The sequence below is a fragment of the Pseudonaja textilis genome, chromosome 4, assembly GCF_049901715.1.
Source record: "Pseudonaja textilis isolate UNSWEBS1 chromosome 4, rPseTex1.2, whole genome shotgun sequence".
Lineage (NCBI taxonomy): Eukaryota > Metazoa > Chordata > Lepidosauria > Squamata > Elapidae > Pseudonaja > Pseudonaja textilis.
Genome location: NC_141993.1, coordinates 51138529 through 51164766, shown reverse-complemented (window position 1 = coordinate 51164766; position 26238 = coordinate 51138529). Strand labels below are relative to the sequence as shown.

At 36.3% G+C, this 26238-nt stretch overlaps 1 protein-coding gene across 3 annotated transcripts in view; it reads right to left on the bottom strand.

Annotated features, from left to right (window-relative positions):
* Window positions 1-26238, bottom strand: part of ARHGEF4 (Rho guanine nucleotide exchange factor 4) — a 151923-nt gene that overhangs the window by 92041 nt on the left and 33644 nt on the right. For all 3 annotated transcript variants that reach the window (XM_087932988.1, XM_026701274.2, XM_087932989.1), the window contains exon 3: window positions 1241-5404. In XM_087932988.1, coding sequence (XP_087789114.1) covers window positions 1241-5404 — 4164 coding nt within the window. The remainder of the gene's footprint in view (window positions 1-1240; window positions 5405-26238) is intronic.

Here is a 26238-nt window from a genome sequence, read left to right as displayed (position 1 = left end):
CAAATGCCTGGGCAGCAATTTTCAGTGCCTTATACTGAGTCCTTATAACTATGGAATTAGCACTATTTTTGAAGAATAAACTTGTGTTTAAATACTGGATTATCATTTCTGACAGATGCTATTCCTGTGCTACACAGAAGGTCAATTTTAACTGGAAAAGAGAGCCAACTGTATGTTGCTGGCTCAGTCATCGTTGTTCTCATTGCTTCTGCTAATAAAGAATTGGCTCCTATTCACTCCTATTTCAACCTACAGTCTCCCTTGTGCTTGTAGCCTAATTGATACACCATAACCTGTTAGGCAGGCACCTGGACAGCTGGCTAAACACACCAAAAACTTTCTTACCCTCAGTGAGGCCTGCTGAAGCACATATCAGGAAAAATGATTGGAAGCTACTTTCCTGCTTGGTAGAAGGGGCTGTAAATTCAGAGAAAGCCACCAAGTGCTTTCTTAACTTCTACCTACATTTAAACAGAAAGAACTGTACTGGGCACCACTCTCATTACATTGGCCGGATAGGGCTCAGCCATCAGGACAGAACCATTTATTCCAGCATACCTTTCTGCCTCTCAAGAACTAATGAAGTAGTTTAATGTTTGACCATCCCTTTGTCTTCTCTATAGCAAGGCAGGTAATAGGAACCTTCTCTAGATACTGCAAAGCGCCTCCAGATCTGAATGCATGGTTGCGGCATAATTGCACAGATGTGGCCTTATGTAGTACGTCTTTACTGAAAGTTAAAAAAAAAACCTAACCCCTCATTAAAAGACAGTAACAGAGAAAATTATCATCATTGAATTTTAACCCAAGTATTTAAAAAGAAAAACCTGCATTTGCCTAGAAATGAAAAGAAGCATTCGTTCAGCATCGTTTTCAAAGGTCACTTCTGAAAGCAAATCTATGACTACAATACCATATCCTCACAAAATTATGAAACATGAAAATGAACTAGTTAGCTCTAAATATTTTTTTTCTGAACAGTCTTATAACCAGAATATTAAATTATTGTCTCATCTTATTTCCAAATTCTCTGAAGAATTTACACAAATTAATAGTTTGATGCCATATGTCTTTGTGAGCAAGTTTCTAAGGTTACTTCAAAACATGAAATTTATAACGCTGAGTGTGACATCCAAATTAACCCAGAATTCCACATGAGATACATAACAATTTTTTTTAAAAAAAATCCTTCTCCATGCACTCAGTGCAAATACACATAATCTCCTGCAGAGCAACTCACCTCATCTCTGATTATATCACTCATTGAAGTAGTAGTGTTTAAGCTGATCTGTGACTGGCTGCTTATCCCACTGTCTTCTCTCAAATAGTCATTATCCAACGAGTGCATGGACTGCAAGAAACTAGATCTGGGTTTCAATGTCTTTGGCCTCTCAGGTGCTTCCAAACCACCATCAATAACAGAGATATTTCCAAGAGATATCAATGAAGTTGAACTTAATTTACCAGGATAATGGAAGCCCATGCGCTGATGAGCAGTTCGAGGACTCTGTGGCTTGGGACTCATAGGCCTGCATGGCATGTCTTTACGTTCATACATTGACAACTGGGGGCAAGAAGGAGTGAAATGGGGAAATGATGACTGTAGATCAATTGGAGTAATTGGAGATTTCAGCCAGAATTCTTCATACGGAGTATTCCCATCATTCCCCATCATTTTCTCTTTTTCACTACAATCTGGGCTATAGGATGACTCTCTCTTCTTCCTTCTGGTGTCTATAGGTAGAAAGTCAGCAGGCCCAAAGGAATAGGAATGCCCACCTCCTGTAGATGAGCCATTCGAAATACTGTATTTAAAAAATTCTTGTCCATTTTGATACTCCTTTTTTTCCTTCAGTGTTTTTCTACTAAAGTTTCCAGAGATCCTATTTGAACAGGGATTTTGCTTCAGGCTGTCTGCCTCCTTATTTTTTAGAAAAGCTTTCCAAGATTGGTGTACTTTCACTTTTTCTTTTTCATTTTTTAATGAAATTTTTGGACTCTGTTGAGCATTTTCCTTTTCCAGAATTTTAGATTCAAAAAAACTTGAAAAGGATCTATGGGCCAAGGCCAGTCGGCTTCGGAATTTTTTGCTATCTATGCTTTTGTTACATTTAAAATCATTCTCTGGAGAGGATTTCTGGACTTCAGGCTCCTCAGTAAATTCATTATTGTTGTTCTCCATAAATCCTAAAGTTGTTCCTTCCCCATATTTTACTTTGGCTAACATGGGAGAAGAAGAATATGTACCTGCATTTTCTAAGAGTGCCCGACCAGAGCTAGAAGCTTTTCTCAAACTAATTCTACTGAAAAGCCCAGCAGGTCTTTCATAGAATAAATCGTCGTCATCTGAATATTCTGCAAGGCATTGATCCTTGTTTTGCAAAGTAGGACAGGATGACTTGAGGTCTTTCCAATTATCTTCTACTTCATCTGCTTTATCACTATCAAATGTTACTTCCTTAGTTTTCATGTTATCTTGATTGTCAGGAGATGTTAGCTTAGATTTCCTAAAGGATGTCATCTTGGGAAAAGCTAAAAATTTAGAATACTTAGCAGACTTTTCTATGGCACCCACTTTGTTGATTCTCTGCACTGCCTTATAGAAACTATTGTTACTACCAAAAAAGTTAATTATATTATTCTCCATGTCTTCATTATTTGTACTTCCCATGCTGATATTATCTAGGCCACTGATGCTATTATCTTGGGTGTCAGTTTTCACTGAAGTGTCACAGATATCTGGATTAACATTCATGTCACAGTTTTTACTAATGCACTTTGAATTTTCTGTTGAAAAAACTTTATCTGATTCTGATTTGTGAGAAAGGGCAATTTCCTCATGTAATATATCACAGATTTTGGAGTCTTTCTCCCCAATAATTTGCTTAGCACTGATTTTATTTCCTTGAAGATGAGTCTCATCATCATCAACAACAATGTCTTGGCACAATATGTTTATACTATTTATTTCCTGTGTTCTTGCAATATTTACACAAGCATCCTGTTCTGCATTTGTAGTAATAGATTCATCCATTGCTGTATAGCCATGAGTTTGAGATTCATGGTTTGTTATTTGTACTGTCTCTAAAACAGAATCACCATTTAACTGACATGGTTTTCTTAGTGACATACCTCTATTTGCTGCAGGCAGGGCCAAGGACAAAATATCTATGCACTCCTCTTCTTTCCAAGTTTGCACAGTACTTTCTAAAAGTAAATGAGTTGTGGACGTATTGTTCATCAAACCAGTTTCCGTAGATTTTGCAGAGATTGGCGAAGATAGTGAGTCTGCTTCACAATGTCTGTTTCTTGAACTTTCCTCAGGAGCCATCTTAACTAGGAATTCTTCTTTATTGTATGACAACATCTGCACAGAAAACATGTCATTTGTACAATTGGACTTTCTGTGTGGAGATTCTTCTGATTTCGTAGCATCCGTGACGGTGATGAGATGAGAGTTTGAATTCTCATGCTCTAGTGTTTCACTAAATTTAGCCAAAGAGTTCTCAACTTCAACCTTTGTCTGCAATAGTTCTTGACCAGGGCTTTCCATCAATAAAGCTTTTAACTCAGAAATGTTAGCTGATTTTTCCTTCTGGCATATATAATGTGGTATTAGTGCTACTTCAAAAGCATCAACATTTTCATTATTATTACAGTTGCAAGCCTTCTTTTCTATATCACTGAGATGATTCAAAGGATATCTTAATATATTGGATGTACTGGATTCCTGTTGTCTAGAATCTTTTCCATTTGATGTCAGAATCTCACAGCCTACATTTGGCCCATATTTGCTTTTCACTTCAGATGCTCTGAGAAACACCTCATGGTTTTGAGCTTTGATACATTTGCTTTCCTTATTCACATCTGCATTAATAATGGAAGCATGAACAACACAAGTATTATCATATTTATTTGCCATATTGCATTTATCCATGTATCTTTCTGAGACGTGAACATCACAGATGTGAGATTCAGAACTAATGTGATTTGGAGACAATCCTTTCATTTCTATCTGATCCTTTGATTTCAGATGTTTTTTTAATACTACATTGGCATTTACATGTGTTGATATACATCCTGTACTTGAAAAATTCTTATTTTTAGAATTGTTTTCTGAGGAATTTGGCAGCTGGGACAATACCAAAGACTGACATTCAGGTATATCTGTTCCTCTTGTTGTAAGGCCACAGAGCTGGTATTTGTTGGTCCCATGGAAGTTTTCTGTTTGCTTCTGTACGTTTTTATTTGAAATCAAGTGTGGAGTAAGAAATAACTCTTTAATATTTGTGTCTTTTCCCATTTTTAAGGATGTTTTTGAACAGTCTATGTTTTCCTTAATATGAACACGATCTGATTCTTTTAGGGGCAACGTGGAGCATGATTGGCTTAATTTATCTGCCAGACAAAGGCAACCATTGATATGTTCTCTGATATCTTGACCATTTATATTTCCAGGAGAACTGTGCCATGATTTCATTGCTAAATTTTCTGGCTTTGTGGAAGGCACCAAAAACGTAGATTTAAAACCTGTGAGTTTCTGCTTTCTGCCATACAAATTTGTTTCTACAGTTTTTTGACTGTCAAAAATATCCTTCTGACTATACTCGGTATTAAATGTACAATCTTTTTTATACCTCATTTTGGAAGATTCATTACATCTTTTCCAACTTCCATTTGTTTCTAAATGAATATTAGGCAAACTGTTTGTGGAAACTGTTTCTATGCAGGAACAGCAAGTTTCAGAAAAATTCAAAGAGCTTTCAGAGTTTGTTCTGAGATTAACCAACTTTACTGCTTCTGGGCTCATTCTCTCTTTGCTACTGGCACCTTTAATTTGATCTTCTGAATGGGTATCTCTGTTTGCAGATTTTGCCCCCACTTTTAACAAAGCTTCAGTCTGTAACACAAAATCATTTTTATTAGCCTTTGACCCTGTGGAGGTAATACTGTAAGATAATACCTGCTCCTTTCCTTTGCTGTCTTCAGTTTTGGATTCTGGTGCTAGTAACTCCAACGGACATTTGCTTGTTGCTACATGTAAGACTGAAGGGAATTCCACACTTTCCTTCTGAATAAATCCAAACTCTTTTGTGAAACACTTGGGAGGAGACCTATCTCCTTTTGTTTTGGAATGCTTATACCACGATTCTTCTATTTCTGAAGAAAGATTGGGTTCTCTAGTGACATCACTAGCAATGGACTCTGAGTCTGACACACTTTCATAAGGCTCTGTCTTGATATCTGACAGTGATTCACTTTGATGTGACTGAGTTTCAAAATAATCTTCATCTGTTTCTTGGCCTGATCCACACATCTCCAACTCTAGTGTATCTGGGATTGAAGAATTCTGGTCTTCTTCGATCTCTCCTTCACTTGTGCAGTTGTCAGCTGGCTCTGAGGCCTGTAAAAAGATGAGAAATTAATCAGCAATAGAGTCTTGAACTAAGAAGATTAATTTATAACAGGTATGGTTCCCATTGCTCTCCCCGGAATTGAAAGAGAAGAGAGAATTAGATACATCAAATGCAAAAATTTGAATTGACATTTAAATATCTTTAAGTTGCTAAGATTGAGAAACAATGCTGTAATTGCCCATAAGAGCACATTGTACAATGCCATAGGTAGCAATTTTGTGGACATTGTACCATATTGTGCAAGAGCTAAACCACATCTTCCAAATAATTTTAAAATCTGCTTTATTACCTAGTGGATTTTTAATGGTCATTACAATGTTTTATAACCTATACAATTTATAAGTAGAGTGCTCTGTGTGCTTTGGTAAAAATATTTTTTCATATTTGAAGATAATTCAACCCTTTACTTTTATTTTAAGCAATTATCTTTGTTACAGTTTTTTTTAATGATAGAAATTCTTAGTTACGTGAAAGGGAAATCTGTCCCACCCCACTCGGTTGGTATTCAAACTGTACTGATAGTCAGTGTATACTAAATCATATTTAGTATTAAATATCACCTGTTCCAACTAAATAACAGTTCATTTCCCCAAAATATGGATCTGTAAGGTTTAGTGGCTCCCTCTACTGGACAATTCTAAATATGTGTACATTCGTTAGCTTTTGCATTAAGTATTTGTCAAAAAATGTAAAACTACATTTTATATATGGAGTTTTTAATTGTGTATAAGTGCTTGATACTTTATTTAATATTAGAAATATATTTAATTTGTTTGATATTTCATTGGAAGTCTTTTAACTACATAATAATTCATGACAACTAAATTAATAGAAATGGCCAAAACTACAATAGTGGTCATTAGTAATTGGTATGTTTGGGTCGTTTTCTAGAAAAATATACTCTGTCTTCTGTCAAGGATATGTCTTTTCCAATACTAGAATCAAGCAAAATATATTCACACTGAATTTATATAACTTTCTTTTATTTCATCATTATGACTCAATTTTTAAACAACAAATTATGCTTAAAATTATGGTTTAATTGTAGCTACATTATACTGCCTCCGCCTTCCTGGAAGCTGAGATCAAGATAACTCAGACAGGGTTTAATCAGATGACAGAATTACAGGAGGTGTGAAGATTAAAGATAAGACTCAACTACTGAAAGAAATATAATAGCCTAACTCTATCTAAACCTCTAGAGCAGGGGTCAAGACCCACATGCCATGGGGTGTTTAGATCTGGCCCATGGGGCCACCCTAGAAACAGCAAAGGACAGGCCCATGGTGCCTCTGCCAATGAAAATGGAGCTTGGGAGGGCCGGGCATGTACCCCAAGCTGTTTTTGGCTGGGATGGCCTCCTGCAGTCCTCTGCCATATTGGCCCCGCAATTCCATTTTCGCCTCCTGCAGTCCTCTGCCATATGTGGCCCTCCCAAGTTTCATTTTCACTGGCAGAGGGCTGCAGGAGGATCTCCCAGCCCCGCCCAGATTGCCACAGATGCCCACAATATGAATGATGTTGAGCTGGCCAGGCCTACCCTTCGCCACACACACCCAGCCCCCAAAGACAAACACAACCCTGATGCAGCCCTTAATGAAATCGAATTTGACACCCCTGCTTTAAAGACTGCTAAACAAAGACTCATAGCACTAGCTACCAAGCTAAGGAGATACATTAGAGAAGCAAAGGCAAAAGGATAGATGCTTGTTCTCCAAAGGGCCATCCAACTGAAAAGCTATAACAAAGCAACAACAAAGCTCAGCAACAGAAGAAAGTGAGAAGTATTGGAAGAACATATGGAAGAAACAGTCCACATAACATGCTGCAAAGTAGCAGAGAAGAGACCACTGAAATATCCTAGAACATGAAGCAATCACCATCACAGTAGCAGGCATCCAGCAGCAGTTTAATAACATGAAGAGCATCTGGCCCAGACATGATCCACACCTACAGGCTAAAGAATGCCTAGCAGCTAAGAGGAACCAGCTTCAGGCTCCCACCCAGACTAGCTAACACAAGGAAGAATAGTACTGATCATGAAACACCCCTACAAGGAAACAACCAGCCAACAACCCTACAAGGATTCAACCAGCCAACAACCTGCTTCCCCAAAACATGGAAAGTCATAACAAGCATCATAGCAACCAGCCAAAGGAACATATGGGCCACTACATGAGCACAGCTCAGAAAGGCATTGGTAATATACACGAGAGCCACAAAACACCAGTTGCACACAGATAGAGCAGTTGCTCAAGACTCAAAGTCTAGACCAACCAATCTGAGCAAAGCCGGACTGATGACAGGAAAGCCTATGACTCAATGCTACATGCATAGATTTGTGCTTACCAGGCACTACTCAAAGTCTATAGAATGTTAAGGTGGGGTTATAGAAGACAATACTGGAAGTCAACTCAAGACAACTCACATAAATAGCCATCAAGTGCAACATATACCAAGTTAACACACTGCTACTGCTGATGCTCTGCATAGCTTGAATCCCCTCAGACAGATAATCACAAGGATAGGTATGGGTACAAGTTTAGGAGTGGAACTTGCCGTTCAGCCAATTTTTCCACATGGATGACACCAAGTGTATGCTAAGAGTAAATGAGACATCAACTTGCTGATCTACTTGACACAAATCTACAGTGAGGACTTTAGGATGTCATTCAGACTGGAGAAGTGTAGCCAGATGACAGTCAAGTGAGAGAAGATAGTTATGATGGATGGGGTAGACAACAGTAGGCAATACAGCAGACACACACAGCAGATACAAATATCCTAGAATCCCATAGTTACAGAGGAACATAGTGAGGAGACAAGGAAAACAACATCCAAATACCACCAAAGGATAAGACAGGCCCTGAAGAGACAAATCAATGGGAAAACAAGATCCATGCCTCAACATGTTCTTAAACTGTCAGTAATCACATACTCTGCCCATGAAGTGAGCTGGCCAAAGGACATAGAAGCTGCCAATGTGAATATCAGAAGCTCCTCACAATGTACAGAGGCTTCCACCCAAATTCAACACATAGCTGAGATGGCAGACATTTGAAAATCCTATCAGTGGCTGGAAAAGCCTGGCTTAAAAGACAGCATTGAGACACTGATCATAGCGCCATAAGAACAGGCACTAAGCACCAGATCTAAAGAAGCAGAGGTCTACCACATGAGACAGGAACTAAGATGTAGACTATGCAGAGGAGACAAACCAACACATAGTGCTATGGTGTAAGATGTAGACAGAAACGGTATACACTGAATGGCACAACCTAAATAGTTGACATTGTGTGCAGGAAAATCTGCACAGTATATGAGCTAGACCCTCCCACATCCAGATGGGAGATTCTACACAAGGTTGTGTAGAATAACAGGACTGAGACCCTATGATACTTTCAGATCCAGATAGACAGGCAGGTACTAGCCAATCAACCTGACATAATGGTTGCAGATGAGGACCAGAAAGAAAGGTGGTAATAGATGTAGCAATGCCAAGTGACAACAACATCAAGAAGGAAGAGCATGAAAAGCTGTGAAGTAACAGGGCCTAAAATAGGAACTAGAGATGATAGTGGCCTCAATGATAGTAGGAATAAAGTGGTTCTAATAGTGGTAGGAATACCCAGGACTGTGACTCCAAAGCTAGGAAAGTGGCTCCAATAGATCCCAAGAACAACATCAGTGCTCCCTGACCAGAATAGTACATTATTAGGAACAGCTAAAATATTGTGGAGAACCCCTAAAATCCCAGGTCTCTAGTACATAGAGGACCTGAGATTGAAGTACATACATACTAGGGGTGAGAAGGATTTTCCCCTTTTTAAATGTACTTCTCTATTAGATTTCTGTATTATTCATTCTTGTTTGATATAAACTTTAATAAACAATCATCATAAACTTTTTGCCCTTAAACTACTTGTGACTTGGTCACAGTGAAGAGAATTGCCCTGTGGAATTCTGACAGACTAAGGCTGCAAGAAAATATTCATTTCAGCCAGGAGCAAAACTCATAGTGTTCTTTTTTAAAAAAAATTAAAATTAAAGTTTATTTAAGTTTCATATATTTAAAACATTTTAAACAAACAAACATATAAATATATATACATATATACATTTTGCAGCAGATATTGAGCATTGGTTACACTTTTCTTTTCTTTTTTTCTTTTACCCCATAACATTGACGTGATCTACCTTGTTACAATACCTTCCTCGTTCTTTTAATGTTTTAATTTCAGAGAATACTTTATGATTAAACGCACATCCTCCATAGTTTCATAACTTATTCAGTTGTCAAATGTTGCTTTTTCTTTAACCATTCATACCAACAATTCCAAACTTTATAGTATTCACTATCTTTGTTGTTTTTTAGTAATTTGGTTAGGCTATCCATCTCTGCACACTCATGAATTTTTTAATGACCATCTCCTCTGAAGGGACAATAGACAGTTTCAAATTTTGTGCATAGCTTATTCTGGCTGCCGTTATAATGTGCAAGATTAAATATTGATATTTTTTTTTCTATTTTTGAATCTATCATACCCAGCAAAAAGGTTTCGGGTTCAAGTTTTACATCTTGTTTAGTTATATTTAGAATCCAATTTTTAATATTTCTCCAAAACTTCTGGGCATGTGGACATGACCACCACAGATGAAAATATGTTCTCTGAACGCAGTTACACTCCCAACAATTTGGGGGGAGGTTCGGAAACATCTTAGCCAGTCTCACGGGTAGCAAGTGCCAACGATATACCATTTTATACAGATTCTTTGTACAAGGCTGACATAATTAATTTGTAATTTATTTCCCAAATGTGTTCCCACTTGTCTAATTCAATACCGTGGCCCACATTTTTTGCCCAAATTATCATACATTCCTTGACTACTTCTTCTTTTAATTTGTAATCCAAAAGATATTTATATATTTTACTAATCAATTTCCTTTCCTCTCCAGGCCAAATCTTATCTAGCTGTCAGCCATATCCCCAAATATTTTACTTTATTTACCACTTGTATCCCTAATCTCTTTATTAGTTCTTCCTTTTGTTCATTTGTACAGTTTTTTGTTATCACTTTTGTTTTTTCTTTATTAATTTTCAACCCTGCCACCTTTCTAAAAACTCATAGTGTTCTAAGCAATCTGTTTCTTAAAATAGTGTCAGCAATATGAATTTGACTTTTCCATAAATTCATTCACACTTAATTGAAAATCAAGGAGAACCAGCACAATCTTGACACACCCTCACTGGGTGCACCAAGAGCATCTTCCCAAGTGATTGATGTAGTAAGGTTCTTCCACAGCAGTTAACTTCTTTGCAAGTTATATATCTTAATGCAAGCAAGAAGTAGGCGTCTGATTCAGTCATGCAGCCTCCACAAATTCTTTGGAAACCTTCCACAGCAAGACATTTTGTCACAATCAAAAACCAAGCTGTTCTTTGACAGGAAGTAGTATGGAAAAAACAAACAAACAAACAAAAATACCAGTTCTACCACATAGCATTTATTGGATACATGGCTCCATGCCAAGTATCTTCACACTGAAATTTCTCCAGAAAAAACGGATGAATTATAGTAATGCCAAACTAATTTTTAAATATTTAACACTATAAATTGTAAGAAATAATGATTTTAGAATAGCAACATAAGATTTAATAATTAATACATCCTAATAATACCATTGTACTAATGAAAATTTATACCATTGCAATCCTATTTCCATATGACAACCACAAGACAAACATTGGCCAAAATACAAGGTACATTGTCTCTTTCTATTTGCCTAACAATAAAGCACAGAAAGATGCAAACAGATATATCCTTTCTTATGATCATTCCTGATCTGGTATACTTCAGAAAAATTTTCAACACCAAATATTTAGGGGTTAGTTAGAATTGCAATTTTCAATGATATTAATCATATTGGCCCTGTTTGTTTACTGCTTTTATTATGTCTTGTTTTTTTGTGAATCTTCAGTTTAAGCAGTTCTAGGCCATCCAGAGTCTTTGACTGAACTGCATAATGGTTTTAGTAAATAACACAAAACACTTCAAAATTGTAGAAATGAATTCTATAGTGAATGTATAAGTGCAATGACCAAAAAGAAAAAACTTAAGGAACAGGAGGAAGAGCTACTACCAAGATAATGGTAAGAAAAAGTAGTACTGCCAATTCTGAGTTTGGTTTCCTAGTCTTGGAAGACTGACGATATTACATATTTCTCTAAAAAGTATGCTATTGTCTTATCTATTTTTTTTCTATTTATTTATTTATCTAACTGTTTTTAAAATCAAAAAAATTATTTGGCTGAAATTCTCATCTCAATTGTTCATAGCAAATAAACAGAAATAAATGAATACATCATTATCAATCAAAAGTTGATGGTGCTCTGGAAACCAGAAACAACAGGTTACTTTTAAAAAGAATGGAAGAAGCAGTTAATTTGAAGTTTTAAACTTAGGCTATGCTATTAAACTATTCTAGAATGATAATCAATATGTTAGCTCCTTACATATAATATATTGATTTGTCATTTTTATGTTACTTGCATTGTGGAATTAGAAGGTTAGAATAGGTCATTTAAGCCATTGGGTCTACTTCTCAAATTAAAGCATCACAGGCAGACAGCTCTATCAATTCTCCCACAACAGGTCTAGGAAAGGGAACCTCTCTGTAATGGGATCTATCATCAAATTTCTCTTAGGAAGCTTTTCTTCCATTCAGCTTAACAACATTATCCATATTCTTCTTTCTGGGGCAATGAAAAACAACCAGAAAGCACACTAGTCAGAATGAAGCTTCACCAAGTACTCCTTGTACTCTTTCCATGGATTGGCAAATGCCTAAAAATTGCATTTCCCTTTTTCCCAGCTATGTCACACTGTTCATTCATACTAATCTTTTTCACAAGTACTGGTACCAATGCAAGTATCCTCCAACACAGGTGTATTTGCTTTATATTTTTAATCGAATACCTCTTCTTAAATAAAAATATATATTCCTTTCTCTTAAATACTACATGGTTTTAAACCTGACTTCTAATTTCTCATGCCTGTTTTGAATTTTGCTTCTGTATTAGCTGCCTCCACCCAGTTTTTAGCCATTCGTAAGTTTGATAAGCATTCATTTGACTTATCAAAAATATTAAAAAATGAAATACCATACAACATAATTAATATTAGCATTTGCTAATGTGCAACATCAGTGCTGTTAAAAACATACCCATTTGCTTGGTGCCCTAAACTGCATCATGCTGTGGCAATTGTGGAAAGTCTTTTTGACCAGACAGCATTTAGTTCCATGTGGCCATTGTGACAGCACTCCTTTTCCTGTCCTTTGCTGTAGCATTCCATAATGTTGAAAGTATTTCATTCTCCAGTTTCTACTGCTGATAAACTGATGTTTCCATTGATCTATTGATGATGATAGTTTAGTTGGTGCTGCTTTGAAAGCTGTTTCCATTTGTGAGCCAAGTTCTATGGCTCTGGACAGAGTCATTGAATTTATTTGGGTAAAGAGAGTCTCCCTAATTCTCCAATCTCTTGCCTTCTCTATTAGCTGGTCAAGCACAAAATCATCCTGCAAAGGTCCAAAGTCACAGCGTAGTGCCAACTCCCACAAAGCAGAAGCAAAACTCACAAAGGTTTCCCCAGGGAGCTGTGCCCGTTGACAAAAGGAGAGTCTCTGGATCCTCTTGAAAACATTTTTCCTGAATTCAAAACCTTTCTGAAATTCATTGATAGGGTCAAAACAGGTAATCAATCCCAGCTTTGTAAGCATCTTCTGATTTCCCCAACCAAGCTGGTGGGGATGATAATTTTCCATCTTCTCAAATCCTAAAGTTCAGTTGCTTGTATTTCTGGGAAAAAACCAATTGAAGCAGGAAGGCATATGAATCCACCATCCTTCAGAGCCGCACATAGCATAAGTGGCAGTAAACACCTTACTTTCCCAATAAACAGAGCAGGTTTAGTCAGCAAATTTAAATTGAGACATTTCTCCATTGAAACACCTGACCTGTAATTTGTCACTTGAGCATCTCCACCCTTTAATGCATTTATTCCTGAACATGGCACAACATCTAGAATGTCAGAGCTAGAAGAAATTAAAAATCTTTAAACAAAAAGCAGAGGGGCTGTCAATCCTCACTGTATGAAATAATCGGGGGGGGGGGGGAGAAATGTGTATATATAGCAATGCAATCAAAACCTTCCCCCATTTTTTTACAATAAAAGAAATAAAAATTTACAGTAGCCTGTTTTGCATGAATCCCAATTAGTTTAAACTGTATCAGGGAGAGGCATAGTAAATCAAAACTTAAAATAAAAATAAGTTGATTGTCATATTTTAAGACTACTCTGGGTACAATAAAATCCACAAAAAGCATGTGGCAAAGAATCCAATTTTGTGAAACCCAGACCAAACATCACCTTTTAAATCATCTTGATTATGAAGGTTACAAAGCAATTTCTTCACCCTATTCCTTCCCATTATCAACAACATTGCACAAAGAGGATGGGGGAAACTACCTTATCAAACCTGCACTAATTTGAAGGTATTATTACTCAAAATATTAATAGCATACATTCTCGATAAGATTGGATAAGATATATAAATGGAAGTTCAGTCCAGCCATCAGAGGAGTATGTTGAACCATCAAAATGTGCTGAGTACCAAATCTGATGAGTTTCAAAGCAGTTGAATAACAAGGTACGACTATAATGGGAAAAATAGTCAGGTACTAAAAAACTTCAGATAATTAATCTAATTTGACTATGCCTGATCTAGTATAGTCAGTGGGCACCTTGGTGGTCAGTAGTTCCTAAATTCAGAGGTGGCAAAGTTAAAAGGAGAGCAAGTAAAAAAGACAATGTTATACCAACAAAACTCTTCTAATATTTTCATTTATATTTTTTAATAATATGTAATTCCTTCAGACAAATGTAGTTGAGGTTAACATCAGGTCAAAAAGATAAATGCTTCTGTCAGGCAGCAAAACATATTACCATGTGTTATAGATTCCATGTATAAAAGTCAAGGTGGCAAAAAGAAGTATCTTAAAGGATATAGCATTTAGACTTATATACTGCTTCACAGTGCTTTACAGCCCTCTCTAAGCAGTTTACAAAGTCAGCATAGTGTCCCCAACAATTTGGGGCCTCACTTTACCGACCTCAGAAGGATGAAAGACTGAGTCAACCTTGAACTAGTCAGGATCGAACTCCTGGCTGTGGGAATGCAGTTAGCCTGCAATACTGGCAATACTGCATTCTAACCAGTGCACCACCGCAGCCCAATAATATTTTATTTTATTTGGTTTTTCAATTGCTTACAAGATAATAGGTATAAGGTAAAACATAGTTATGAATACATGGATACATATAAGAAAAATAAAAGAAACAATAGGACAAGGACGGTAGGCACGTTGGTATGCTTATGCACGCCCCCTACATGCAAATATTCTTCAATTTTCCATCAAAGTAGTTGAGCATTCTTACCAATCTCTTGAATGGAATTTAGAACTTTCAATACGCAGATTTGACAGGTTCAATTATTTTTGCCCAGTATTATAGTTACAACTTCCTTATCAATCATTCCAATGTCCCTTAAAAAGAGCTTGTGATTCTTTTCTATTCAAAACCTCTTTAGATGTGCATTATCATTCCCCAATCTCCCTCAGTACAATCCCCACATCTTTTCATTCAGCAGTCCTTTTAAAAAAATGTGAACATTTAAAGTTCAGGCCTGACATTACTGGTTCTCACAAATAGTGAAATTCATGCTTCAGAATCTGGGCTAGCTTTCAGCTATGACTGCAGTATCACCTCTCTCCATGAATGCTAATATCTTGTTCAGAATTCAGGGCAGCATGTCTTTTGCAATTACTGTATTTCCAGAGTGGCCACATTCTCTGCTTCCCTCAACATGACAGCAGATCCTTAGTAATACTAAGATACAAAATGATCATTGTCAATGACTACTAGGGCCCAGGATTCCACATTAAAACATATATTACATGTCAGCAAAATATCCATATAATACTATCATTATCATTTCATACCATTACAACTATATCAAAAAAAAAAACCTTTTGGAATTATTTGTTTCTGAGAGTTCCATAGTTTTCTTGGGGAAAAGGCAAGAGTTCTCTAAAGTATCTGAAAAATAATTACATAAAATAATAATAGCTTGTTCAACCTTGATTACAATAGAGTTTGGCTAGAACATAGATCTTAGAAAAACACGTAGTGTTAGGAAGATACTACATATTCAAGTGACTCAAATGAATTTTGGAAAGGGAAATTGCCAGAAATCTTGATTATTGTGGATTACATTGTAACCACAGACAATCAACACCTTTGCTAATCTTTTTCTTATTTTTCTTATTTGCTTGGTATAAACTTTGACAGTTTCAGTATGGACCTGGGCAATTCTTAACTTATTATTTTGTACATACCCCCAAAATGAAACACATCTAATATGTTCAAGAATTCTGCCATCAGATTACACTTTCTCTCAGAAAGTTTCTATTGTATTTCATCAAAGCAAATTTACCCATTTTGTGTGCAAAGTCTTTCGGTGTTTTAGCTAATGACTAAGATGATAACTATGACTGACATTTGAAGAGATGCTAGAGATATTATCAAAAAAAGTATATTACACAGATCGTCTGGAGAAATAATTACCCAGTTCATTCTAAAGTCTCTCTTTTTTGTTTCTTCCATAGTGATTCCTGTCTACAGAAAATAACAGGTATATCCAGGTTTTTATGGTGTAACTGGAGAACAGTATGAACAACCCAAAACAATTGGTAACAGTAATACAGGTAGCCATACACCACAATTGAGCCCAATATTTCTGATGCTAAGTGAGACCTGTGTTAAGTGAGTTTTGCTCGATTTAGATAACAGATAATCAAAGTTGGAAGAGACCTTGTAGGTCATCTAGTCCAACCCCCCACCCAAGTGGGAGATCCTACACCATGTCTGATAGATGGCAGTCCAATCTCTTCTTGAAAGTCTCAAGTGATTGTGCTCCCACAATTTCTGAGGCAAGGTGTTCCATTAGTTGATTGTTCTCACTGTCAGAAAGTTTCTCCTTATTTTCAGGTTAAATCTCTCCTTGTTCAGTTTCCATCCATTATTCTTTGTCTGCCCTATAGGCACTTTAGAAAATAGCTTGACCCCTTCCTCTCTGTGCCAGCCCCTCAAATATTGGAAGACTGCTATCATGTCTCCCCTGGTGCTTCTTTTTACTAGACTAGCCAAGCCCAGTTCCTGCAACCATTTCTTGTATGTTTTAGCCTCCAGACCCCTAATCATCCTGGTTGCTCTTTTCTGTACTTTTTCTAGAGTCTCAACATCTTTTTTATAATGTGGTGACCAAAACTGGATGCAGTACTCTAGGTGTGGTCTTACTAAGGCTTTATAGAGTTGTATTAGTACTTCCCTTGATCTTGATTGTATCCCTCTGTTAATACAACTTAGGATTGCATTAGCTTTTTGGGCGGCAGCTGCACGCTGCTGGCTCATATTTAGCTGGTTGTCCACTAAGACTCCAAGATCCCTCTCACAGTTACTGCTATTGAGCCTGGTTTCACCCAGTCTATATGTGTACTTTTGGTTTTTCTTGCCTAAGTGTAGGACTTTACTTTTCTTTACATTGAATTTCATTTTGTTAGATACAGCCCAGTGTTCTAGTCGGTCAAGATCCATCTGGATCTTGAGCCTATCTTCTTGGGTGCTATCTATTCCTGACAGCTTAGTATCATCTACAATCATTTACAACCTTTCTTACCACAGTTGTTAAATGAATCGCTGCAGTTCCTAAGTTAGTAACATGAAGTGAATCTGGCTTCCCATTGATTTTGCTTTTCAGAAGTTTGCAACAGGTGATCACATGATCCTAGGACACTGCAATCATACAGATATGAGTCAGTTGCCAACCATCTGAATTTTGAATATTTGACCATGGGATGTTGCAACAGCTATAAGCATGAAAAATACTGTGGTAACTTCACATGGTCACTAAATGAACTGTTCTAAGTCAAAAATTACCTATGCATGGCTTTGTGCTCTATCTCATCCAGATTTTAGAGCAAGAAGAGCAATATAATGAAAAATTATTTAATAATATGATAATCAACTAGAGTTCAGTGAGAATAAAATAATGATCAATAAAAATAAATAGGAATCCATTTGCCAGATAAAAGAATATAGCAACATATACAGATCATCCTCATTGGTAATCACAATTGAGACCGGCAACTTGGTCATTAGAAAAAGCAGTTGCTAAGTGAAACTATAACTGTACTTACAATCTTACTTCAGCTTTGCTTTGCTTTACCAAGCTGCAAAAGTTATAAATGCAATGATGGATTACAAAGTGACTTTCTAATCGCCATAATAACCACAAATGGTCACTAAATGAGGCAGTTACTAAACCAGGACTACCTGTATAAAGATAGTTTCATCTGCTTTCTCAATTAGGATAATAAAAAGATTTATAATAGTTCAAAGTCTGATTAATTCCAATAAGGTCAGCTCCTTTGAGAATCCTTTCTCTGAAGGGCTTCCTTAGTAATAAAGGCAACTGTTTCTTCATGAAGCTTCCGGCACTGTATACTTGTAAAGCTGGATCTTAATATTTTCTGGCCATATTTATCAAGGTTTCTGAAAATGCAGGAACAGTTTCATTTTGGATCTTTCTACTCCATGTAGGGCTTGCTCAGTGCAATTCCAAACACATTTTTGTATTATACATATGGTACACCCATCATTTCCATATAATTGGGATTTAAAAGCTGCAAATACCCCTTATTCATTATGACAACTCACTTGTACTGCATGCAGCTGAGTGAGTCCCTTCCAAATATGCATCTGCTGGATTTATCGGTAAGACGTAACAATTGAATTGAGTTACAGATGTTTTTCTCTGGTAATATTACACTAATAACTAGAACATACAAAATATTTGCTTGACCAGTACTCGAATGCAGCTCATCAGTCTAGAACCCACATTACGTATCTGATATTAACACAGTTGAGAAAGTCCAGAAATATTTCACAAGAAGAGTTCTCCACTCCTCTACTCATTACAGAATACCTTATGCCACCAGACTCAAAATTCTAGACCTAGAAAACCTAGAACTATGCCGCCTTCGGTCCAATCTAAGTATAGTATATAAAATCATACATTGCAATGTCCTACCTGTTAATGAATACTTCAGCTTCAACCATAACAATACAAGAGCAAACAACAGATGCAAACTTAAGGTTAATCGCACCAAACTTGATATTTATCCATGTATTCATAACTATGTTTTTTACTTATACCTATTATCTTGTAAGCAATTGACAAAAATAAATAAATAAACAAATTAAAAAAATGTTGAAGTAGAGATGAGAAAGAGGTCACTTACTAGAGGGCAGCAAAAAGTTAAGAGTTTATGTACCTCTTTGCTCCGACTTAAGTTTTTTGCAGCCCAGATATCTTAGCACTAATATAAATTACACACATTATGTTTGAATAAAATATTATTTTGAAAAAGGGTGTGAGCATGTAAAGAAATGATTCTGATGCTGCTGACTTAAAGCTCTTCCTCCTCCTACTAACAACATTTTATCCTGGCATAGGCACAATAGCAATAGCACTTAGACTTACATACTGCTTTATAGTGCTTTACAGCCCTCTCTAAGTGGTTTACATAGTCAGCCTATTGCCCCCAACAATTTGGGTCCCCATTTTACCCACCTCGGAAGGATGGAAGGCTGAGTCAACCTTGAGCCAGGTGGGATTTGAACTGCCAAATTGTAGGCAGCTGGCTGCAGAAGTAGCTTGCAGTACTGCACTCTTAACCACTGCACCACAGAGACTCCTTTATTTACAATGCTGGCAAATAGTGAGATCCTTAATTACAATCTACAGGGCATGTTAAAGACAGGAATGTATTATTTCCTTTGGCTTTGTTTCTTTCTGCTGTGCTCAACATCTTCATCTATTAGGAAAACAATAGCTGATCACTCTCCTTAAAATAGGCTATGATGGAGATAGGGGCAAATAGAGTTTTAACAGATGGCTAGAATTGTGCTTTAGATATATGCCAAAGTAAATTCTTGTTTTGCATAGGTATATTCAAAAGGAATCCATTTGTCAACTGATAACAGATAGTAATCAGACTATCAAGTAGTATTCAGTATTCCTCCATAATAATACCAAACCATGTTAAAAAAAAAGAACTTAACATGGGTTTAGTGCTATTCCAAAATAACTTTAAACCCATGTTTAGAAGTATCAAACTATCAGCTGATATCAGATGAAAGCTGGCCTCCTTTTGAAAACATGATTAACACTATTCCGATCAGCAGTAATCAAGCATTCAGAAGAAGTCTAAACAACAGCTAACAGATATAGGAATACCATATAGGCTACATATGGGAATCTAGCAGTGCAAAACATCAGCTGCCAGCATGATCTAATGGGCATTGGATTGTCCCTATAAGAACTGTCAGAAAATAAAGATACAGCTGTCGGAAGCTGCAATGTTTTCTTGCAAACTGTCCCTCATCAGCTGAGTGAGAAAAGAAAAAGAGAAAGTGGGCTACCAGATCTATTTAAGGAGTATCCTCACAAGCTTAACTTCTTATAGAAGTCTTCTGTGAGTGTTCCTAGATACCATGAAGACACCCACAACATATTCTTCAAAAAGCCTGAGAGGATTTGATGTACTGCAGTTGTTTGCATTGTCTATATAGAATTCCAGGTCAGTTGTAGCACAGTAACTTATAAATAACATTATGCCACCAGACTCAAAATTCTAGACCTAGAAAACCTAGAACTACGCTGCCTTCGGTCCGATCTAAGTATAGTATATAGAATCATACATTGCAATGTCCTACCTGTCAATGAATACTTCAGCTTCAACCATAACAACACAAGAGCAAACAACAGATGCAAACTCAAGGTTAATCGCACCAAACTTGATTGCAGGAAATACAACTTCAGCAACAGAGTGGTCAATGTCTGGAACACTCGACCTGACTCTGTGGTTTCTTCCCCAAACCCCCAAAACTTTAACCTTAAGACTGTCTACTATTGACCTCGCCCCTTTCCTAAGAGGTCTGTAGTGCATAAGCACATATATGCATAAGCACACCAACGTGCCCACCGTCCCTGTCCTATTGTTTCTTTTATTTCTTTTATTTCTTTTATTTTTCTTATATGTATCCATGTATTCATAACTATGTTTTTACTTATGCCTATTATCTTGTAAGCAATTGACAAAAAAAATAAATAAATAAACTGACTTCCCTTAGTTATTATTCTGTTTCAGAGCTTTCCTGTTAATACAGAGAAGTCAGGGTGGAGAAGGTAAAGTTGACACATCCCTGCCGTCCTCCCTTTTAAAGATTTGAAAATGCATGAAGAGCACTCACTGCATGAAGCTTCTTTCAAAAACACCTGCCACATCCCAATAATTTGTTCGTAAATTAAAGGCTGCAAGATGTCTGTTTCACTGAATAGAGAAAGAAGAGAGTCTGTCGCATTCAGCCATACCTGAAGAACTGGAAATGATTTAAGGAGCGCAAATATCTGTCTGTAGGAGTTAAGTTTTCTTATCATTTTTTTCTGCCCACGTCAATTGTTCTGCATTCCTATGAATCAGTTTCCTTGTTTCTGAATAATTTTTTATTATTTTTAATTATTATTTTTGAAGAGAAAAAGAATCAGGATGTAAATGGAATATTTTGGTCCATCTGTGCAAAGAGAATGTTATTTGTTTGCTTGTTATGTGTGTTCTTTCTTTAAGACAGTACTTCCAAGAATAGTTTAAAAGTTTAAATATTTTAAAACTCAGGGGCATTTGGGAGTAGGTTCATATAAATAAATAAACAAAATATCCTGTGTCAGAACCACATGTACCTTCTAATTTGTGAAATGCAAACTGTTGGATTTCAAAGTTCTATTTAAATTAGAGATCATAGCTTGTGCAGAATGATGTCAGCATACCTGCAGATCACAGGAATCCTGGAGCTTCCAAGGATTAGACTGGTCTTTATTTAATGGGTCCAAATGGTTTCCAGAAGGCACTTGGCAATTTTCCCAACAATTTGGGAGGCAATTCTATCTCTCGTCTGGATGAGCTATGGAACACAGGACTTGGCTAAGTCTTGAACAAGATGGCACCATAGAGGTTCTTACCCAGGTGCCAATTCCATGTGGCCTATGTTTACTGAGGACTTAAGAAGGAAAATGGAGAACTCCAGTTGAGGAAAATGGTGATTCATACATCTCCAAATAAGTGGAGACATTGACACAGTAACAACCAAAGAACCAGCAGCAAGCTTGGTCCAACAGAGCCTCTCTGGATAAGTGGACTCCAGATGATTGTGCTTGGCAAGGAGATTGCAGGACAGCAGAAGCCATCAAACTCTCAACCACAGCAGTGCCTTTAAAGACACTAAATTCATCTAACCTCACTTTCTAATCACATTGGGATGTATAATTATTTTAAACTGAAAAGAGTTTTTCCAAACAACTTCTTGGTAAGTAAAACTTCATCCTGAAGTAGAAAAATATTAATTTACTTTAAAGAATTTAAGAGCATTGTTAGATGGCAAAAAGCAAAATAATAATTCTTTCAAATGGATAAAGGAACCAGAAAAACTTGCAATATTTCAGACTTTAAAAAATTGAGTAAAGTAATATTTTTGTGAGAATATAAATCGTTTAGACTGCAAGGAAAGGATTGTTGGTGGAAAGTTGAAAATAAAGTTAAGATTTTATGAATACAGAAGTGGCATTTTAAAATACCTTTGAAGAATTGTGAAATAAGATTGGGAGTGATTTCTTTAAATGTTATTTATTTCTATTCTTCCTTTTTTCTTTTCTTTTGATTCTTTTCTTTTTTCTTCACATGTTGGATTTCCTTTCTTTCCTATATTTCTCTTTATTTCCGACTTTAGTTTGTTTTATCTTCCAGTATAGCAAAATCTTTCAATAAAAAGTATTTTTTAAAGAAGTTAAGGAAATTGAAGTGACTGAAAAGATACTAGGAGCGATGGTGGCAAAAAATCTGGAATGGGTGTGACCAAACATTGTTAAAAGTTCACATCTGTGCTTACATAGTGTTGATTAAAGTGGCAAGCATAAATTCCTTTCTGTACATTATATCTACAGACTCTCCCTGGTGGCCTTTGTTTAGAATAATCTTTTAGGGAATCATAGATATTGTTTTCTTTTCTTTCTTTTTTTCTATGGTATATTTTAGCTTGTTATTACATACCCAGAGGCCACTTGAATTGGTGCAGGATACAAATATTGAAAAACAAAGAAGTTTTCAACTTGGAATATAAAACAATATATCATACAGAGTGATATGAAAAAGGAAAGAAAAATACATACATGTGTATATATAAATAAGAGAAAGACAAAGGATAAAATAGATCTGAATAAAGAGTCTTATTTATAGACTGGTATTGATAAATCATGAATGGAAATGAACCTACAGTTTTAGTTATGAATATAAGATTTAGAAAATATATTAGAAAATTTGAAGTGGCATCATATACTGTACACTGTTGCGGGTGCATAATAAAATGAAAATCTGTACATTGGTAAAGTTGTGCGTTACACTCCAGTAAATAGTAATAATGAAAGTATTAGAAGTGAATTTTGAGAAAAATATGAAGCAATTTGAATTAATGAGATATGTGGAGGAAGTTATCTTGTTAGATAACATGAATGAATAAGTAAGAATGCTAAAGAAAGTACAGAAATAGAAACTAAACCATTCAAAGATCTAAAAATGAATGAGTATGATGAATGTTATGTGTATGTTTGTTTGAAATACATGCTTTAACCATAATACAGTTTAAAGCATGTTTAAAGCACAAAGTAAAGAAATTAACCTAAAAGCATTATTGATTTTTAACAAAAGGTTTAGTGAAACATTGACAGAATTACAAAAGGAAAGAAGGGTGATAAAAGATTCTAAATGTAAGGTAGATTATTAATTGGCAGTTCCCTTACTTGATAGGAATAAAGAATCTAATTGTACATTGATTCCATGAAAACATAGTGCTGCACAAAAATAGAAGAATTAATCCTTCAGGGGAATGAATGGAAAGAAGATATAGAAGCTATTGAGACAGAATGGATAGGATTTTGTTACAAACTGCCACAGATATTTATAGAGCAATAGAAAATATGAAACAGAATGCTTGGTAGAAGAATGAAATGAAAAAAGCTATGGATGAAGGGTTAACATGCACAGATAAGTAGGGGGCTCCTATACTCATGGGGGCCACGGGCAAGTGCCCATCAGGCCTATGCATTAAGACAGCCTTGAATATAAAAGTAAACAGAAAGCACTGGGAATGGGATACCAGAGAAGTGTTTTAAAGGAAGACAAGATGGATGGATGGATAATGGATGAATATGGATGAAATAAAAGATAAAAAATAAAAGAAATTTATCAGAATGGTTTTGTTAAATACAATGAAGTAATTATGTCTCGTGTTGTAATACAAATATATGAAGGAAGAGTGAATGTATTGAAAGGAAGGCTAAGGTCAAAGACATTGTGATTGGATGGACCTGATGAGAGGGGGGGAAATGGAAAGCTGAAAGAATAAAAATAATCTATAAATCAGATATTTAATATTTGATTTACATCTGATCAGGCAAATCCAATATATAAACTATGGAATGTACAGTGAATAATGTTCATATAAATTAGATTTAGTTAAGTTTCCCTTTCTTATACTTCCTGACTCCATTAAAAAAAATGTGTACAACTTCACATGATTTTTCTGAACTTCGTGCAACATTACATAGCCCATAAAGGAATAGTAAAATATACAGACCAGTGATATATTCAAAATAATGGAGTCTATAAAAATACAATTAAATAACATGACATAGATCAGCAACTATATAAAGGTAGGAGCAAACTTGAACATGAAAAGGTATCAGTCTCCATATAAAACACTGATGAAATTTTCCAAATATAGGTTCAGAAAAACACTCATCAAACTTTGTTTCAAGAGAAAGGCATTTTTTTTTTTAAGCTATTCCCTTCCGCTCTCAGTTTGAAATCTCATAAAAATTGTGATTTCCTCATTTTTGCCATCCAAAGGATTGATAGGTTTGGCAACTAAAGCCAACCTTGTTTCAGCTGCAAATTGTTCCCAAAGTTCTTAAAACTGTAAACATTTTACAATGTAATTGATTTTGTTAGTTCTCTTAAAGTGGTTTTATTCAAGTGTAAAATCAGGGAGTCAGAAGCAAAGCCACTATCCCTAAACATGAACTGCAAAGGGTCTACTTCCCAATTACAGGCATTTGCCAGAACACCGATGGGGACAAATGATGAAAGATGTGTCGTGATTAGTAATGCAATTATATGACATGTATATTTTTTTGTCTAACAGAAGAAACAAAAAAAGGACAGGATTTACATCATCACAACTTTCCATCATTGTGATTTTCACTGGATATCTATTTCTCCATAATAAATTTATTATTGGGGGGGAAGCCCCAAATTGTGAAAATTGATATCAAAAGCTGCCGCTCACATAGGTCTGAAAAAGTCTGTTTCTCAGCCAATGGTGAAGGCACCTTTAGAAAGAGGTTTAATGAATAAATGAACAAGGTAAATTATGGTAAGACTCTATCACAGGTGCTGAAGTCCATGCTTTTATACAGAAATATTTGCAGATGAATTGTAAAAGATTTTATTAAAAAATTTCATTTTTGTTTTGCTTTCAACCTAGAATATAGGTAATACATAAAGTGAGAACACTTTCTAAATGCATTACAGTACATGGCTGACAAGCAGAACCGGGTACCATCAGACCAGAGGTGGGATACTGGGGGTTCGGCAGGGGTTCAGGAGATACCCTAGCTAAGATTCTGTGCAGTGTGGAGAACCCTCAAATCCCACTCCTGGATGGCCCTGCCTACCCCACAGGAGTCCTCACGCAGCCTATTTTGGATGCAGGTAAGTGCAAGGCAAGTGTGGAGGCTTGGGGAGGATGAAAAATGGACCTCCTGGAAGTTCAGGAAGGCTGGAAACGGGCCTGTTTATGGCTTCCAGAGATCCCCCAGAGCACAGGGAGGCCATTTTCACCCTCCTGAGGCTCAAGGAAAGACTCTGGAGTCCAGGGAGAACAAAAACGGCCTCCCCCCGCCATGGTGCAGGAAACTGACTAGGCCATGCTCGCTGTGGCCATGCCCATCCAGCAACTGGGCAAAGAACCCATTGCTAAAAATTTTGAATCCCACCCCTGCATCAGATCCCATTCATTTGAAAGGTGACAAGTAATTCGCCTCTATAGATTGCCACCGTCTTGTATATTCATATAATACTGTCCAACAAGAATCAAGATTGTCAGCTGTGATTTTCCTTGTCATCAAATTGTGAATTTTTTTTCTATCCCAGTTAGAGCAATATCCCAAATTCCTCCTAGGCTTTAAGTGTTATTATCACCACATAAATTGCCTGACAGGTGGTTGGCACAAGAAAGAGGATGAGGGGAGCTCAGGGCGACTGTCTGCCACTTTATCCTTGTGGTCCTTCTTTCAGCCTGCAGCTTGTTACTTGAGCTAACAGGTGTGGGGTGGGGGCATGAGATGAAACAGAGCAGAGCAATCAATAGAGGATGTGCCATATTGTCTCCTCACGCTACAAGTGCTGGTATTGACAGCAGCAAGTGACCCATAAAGTAGGAAAATGGTACAATTCCCTCCCCAAAACTAATAAAAACAATAATATAGTCAGGCAAAACTCATATCAGCATAAGCAGCTGAAAACCA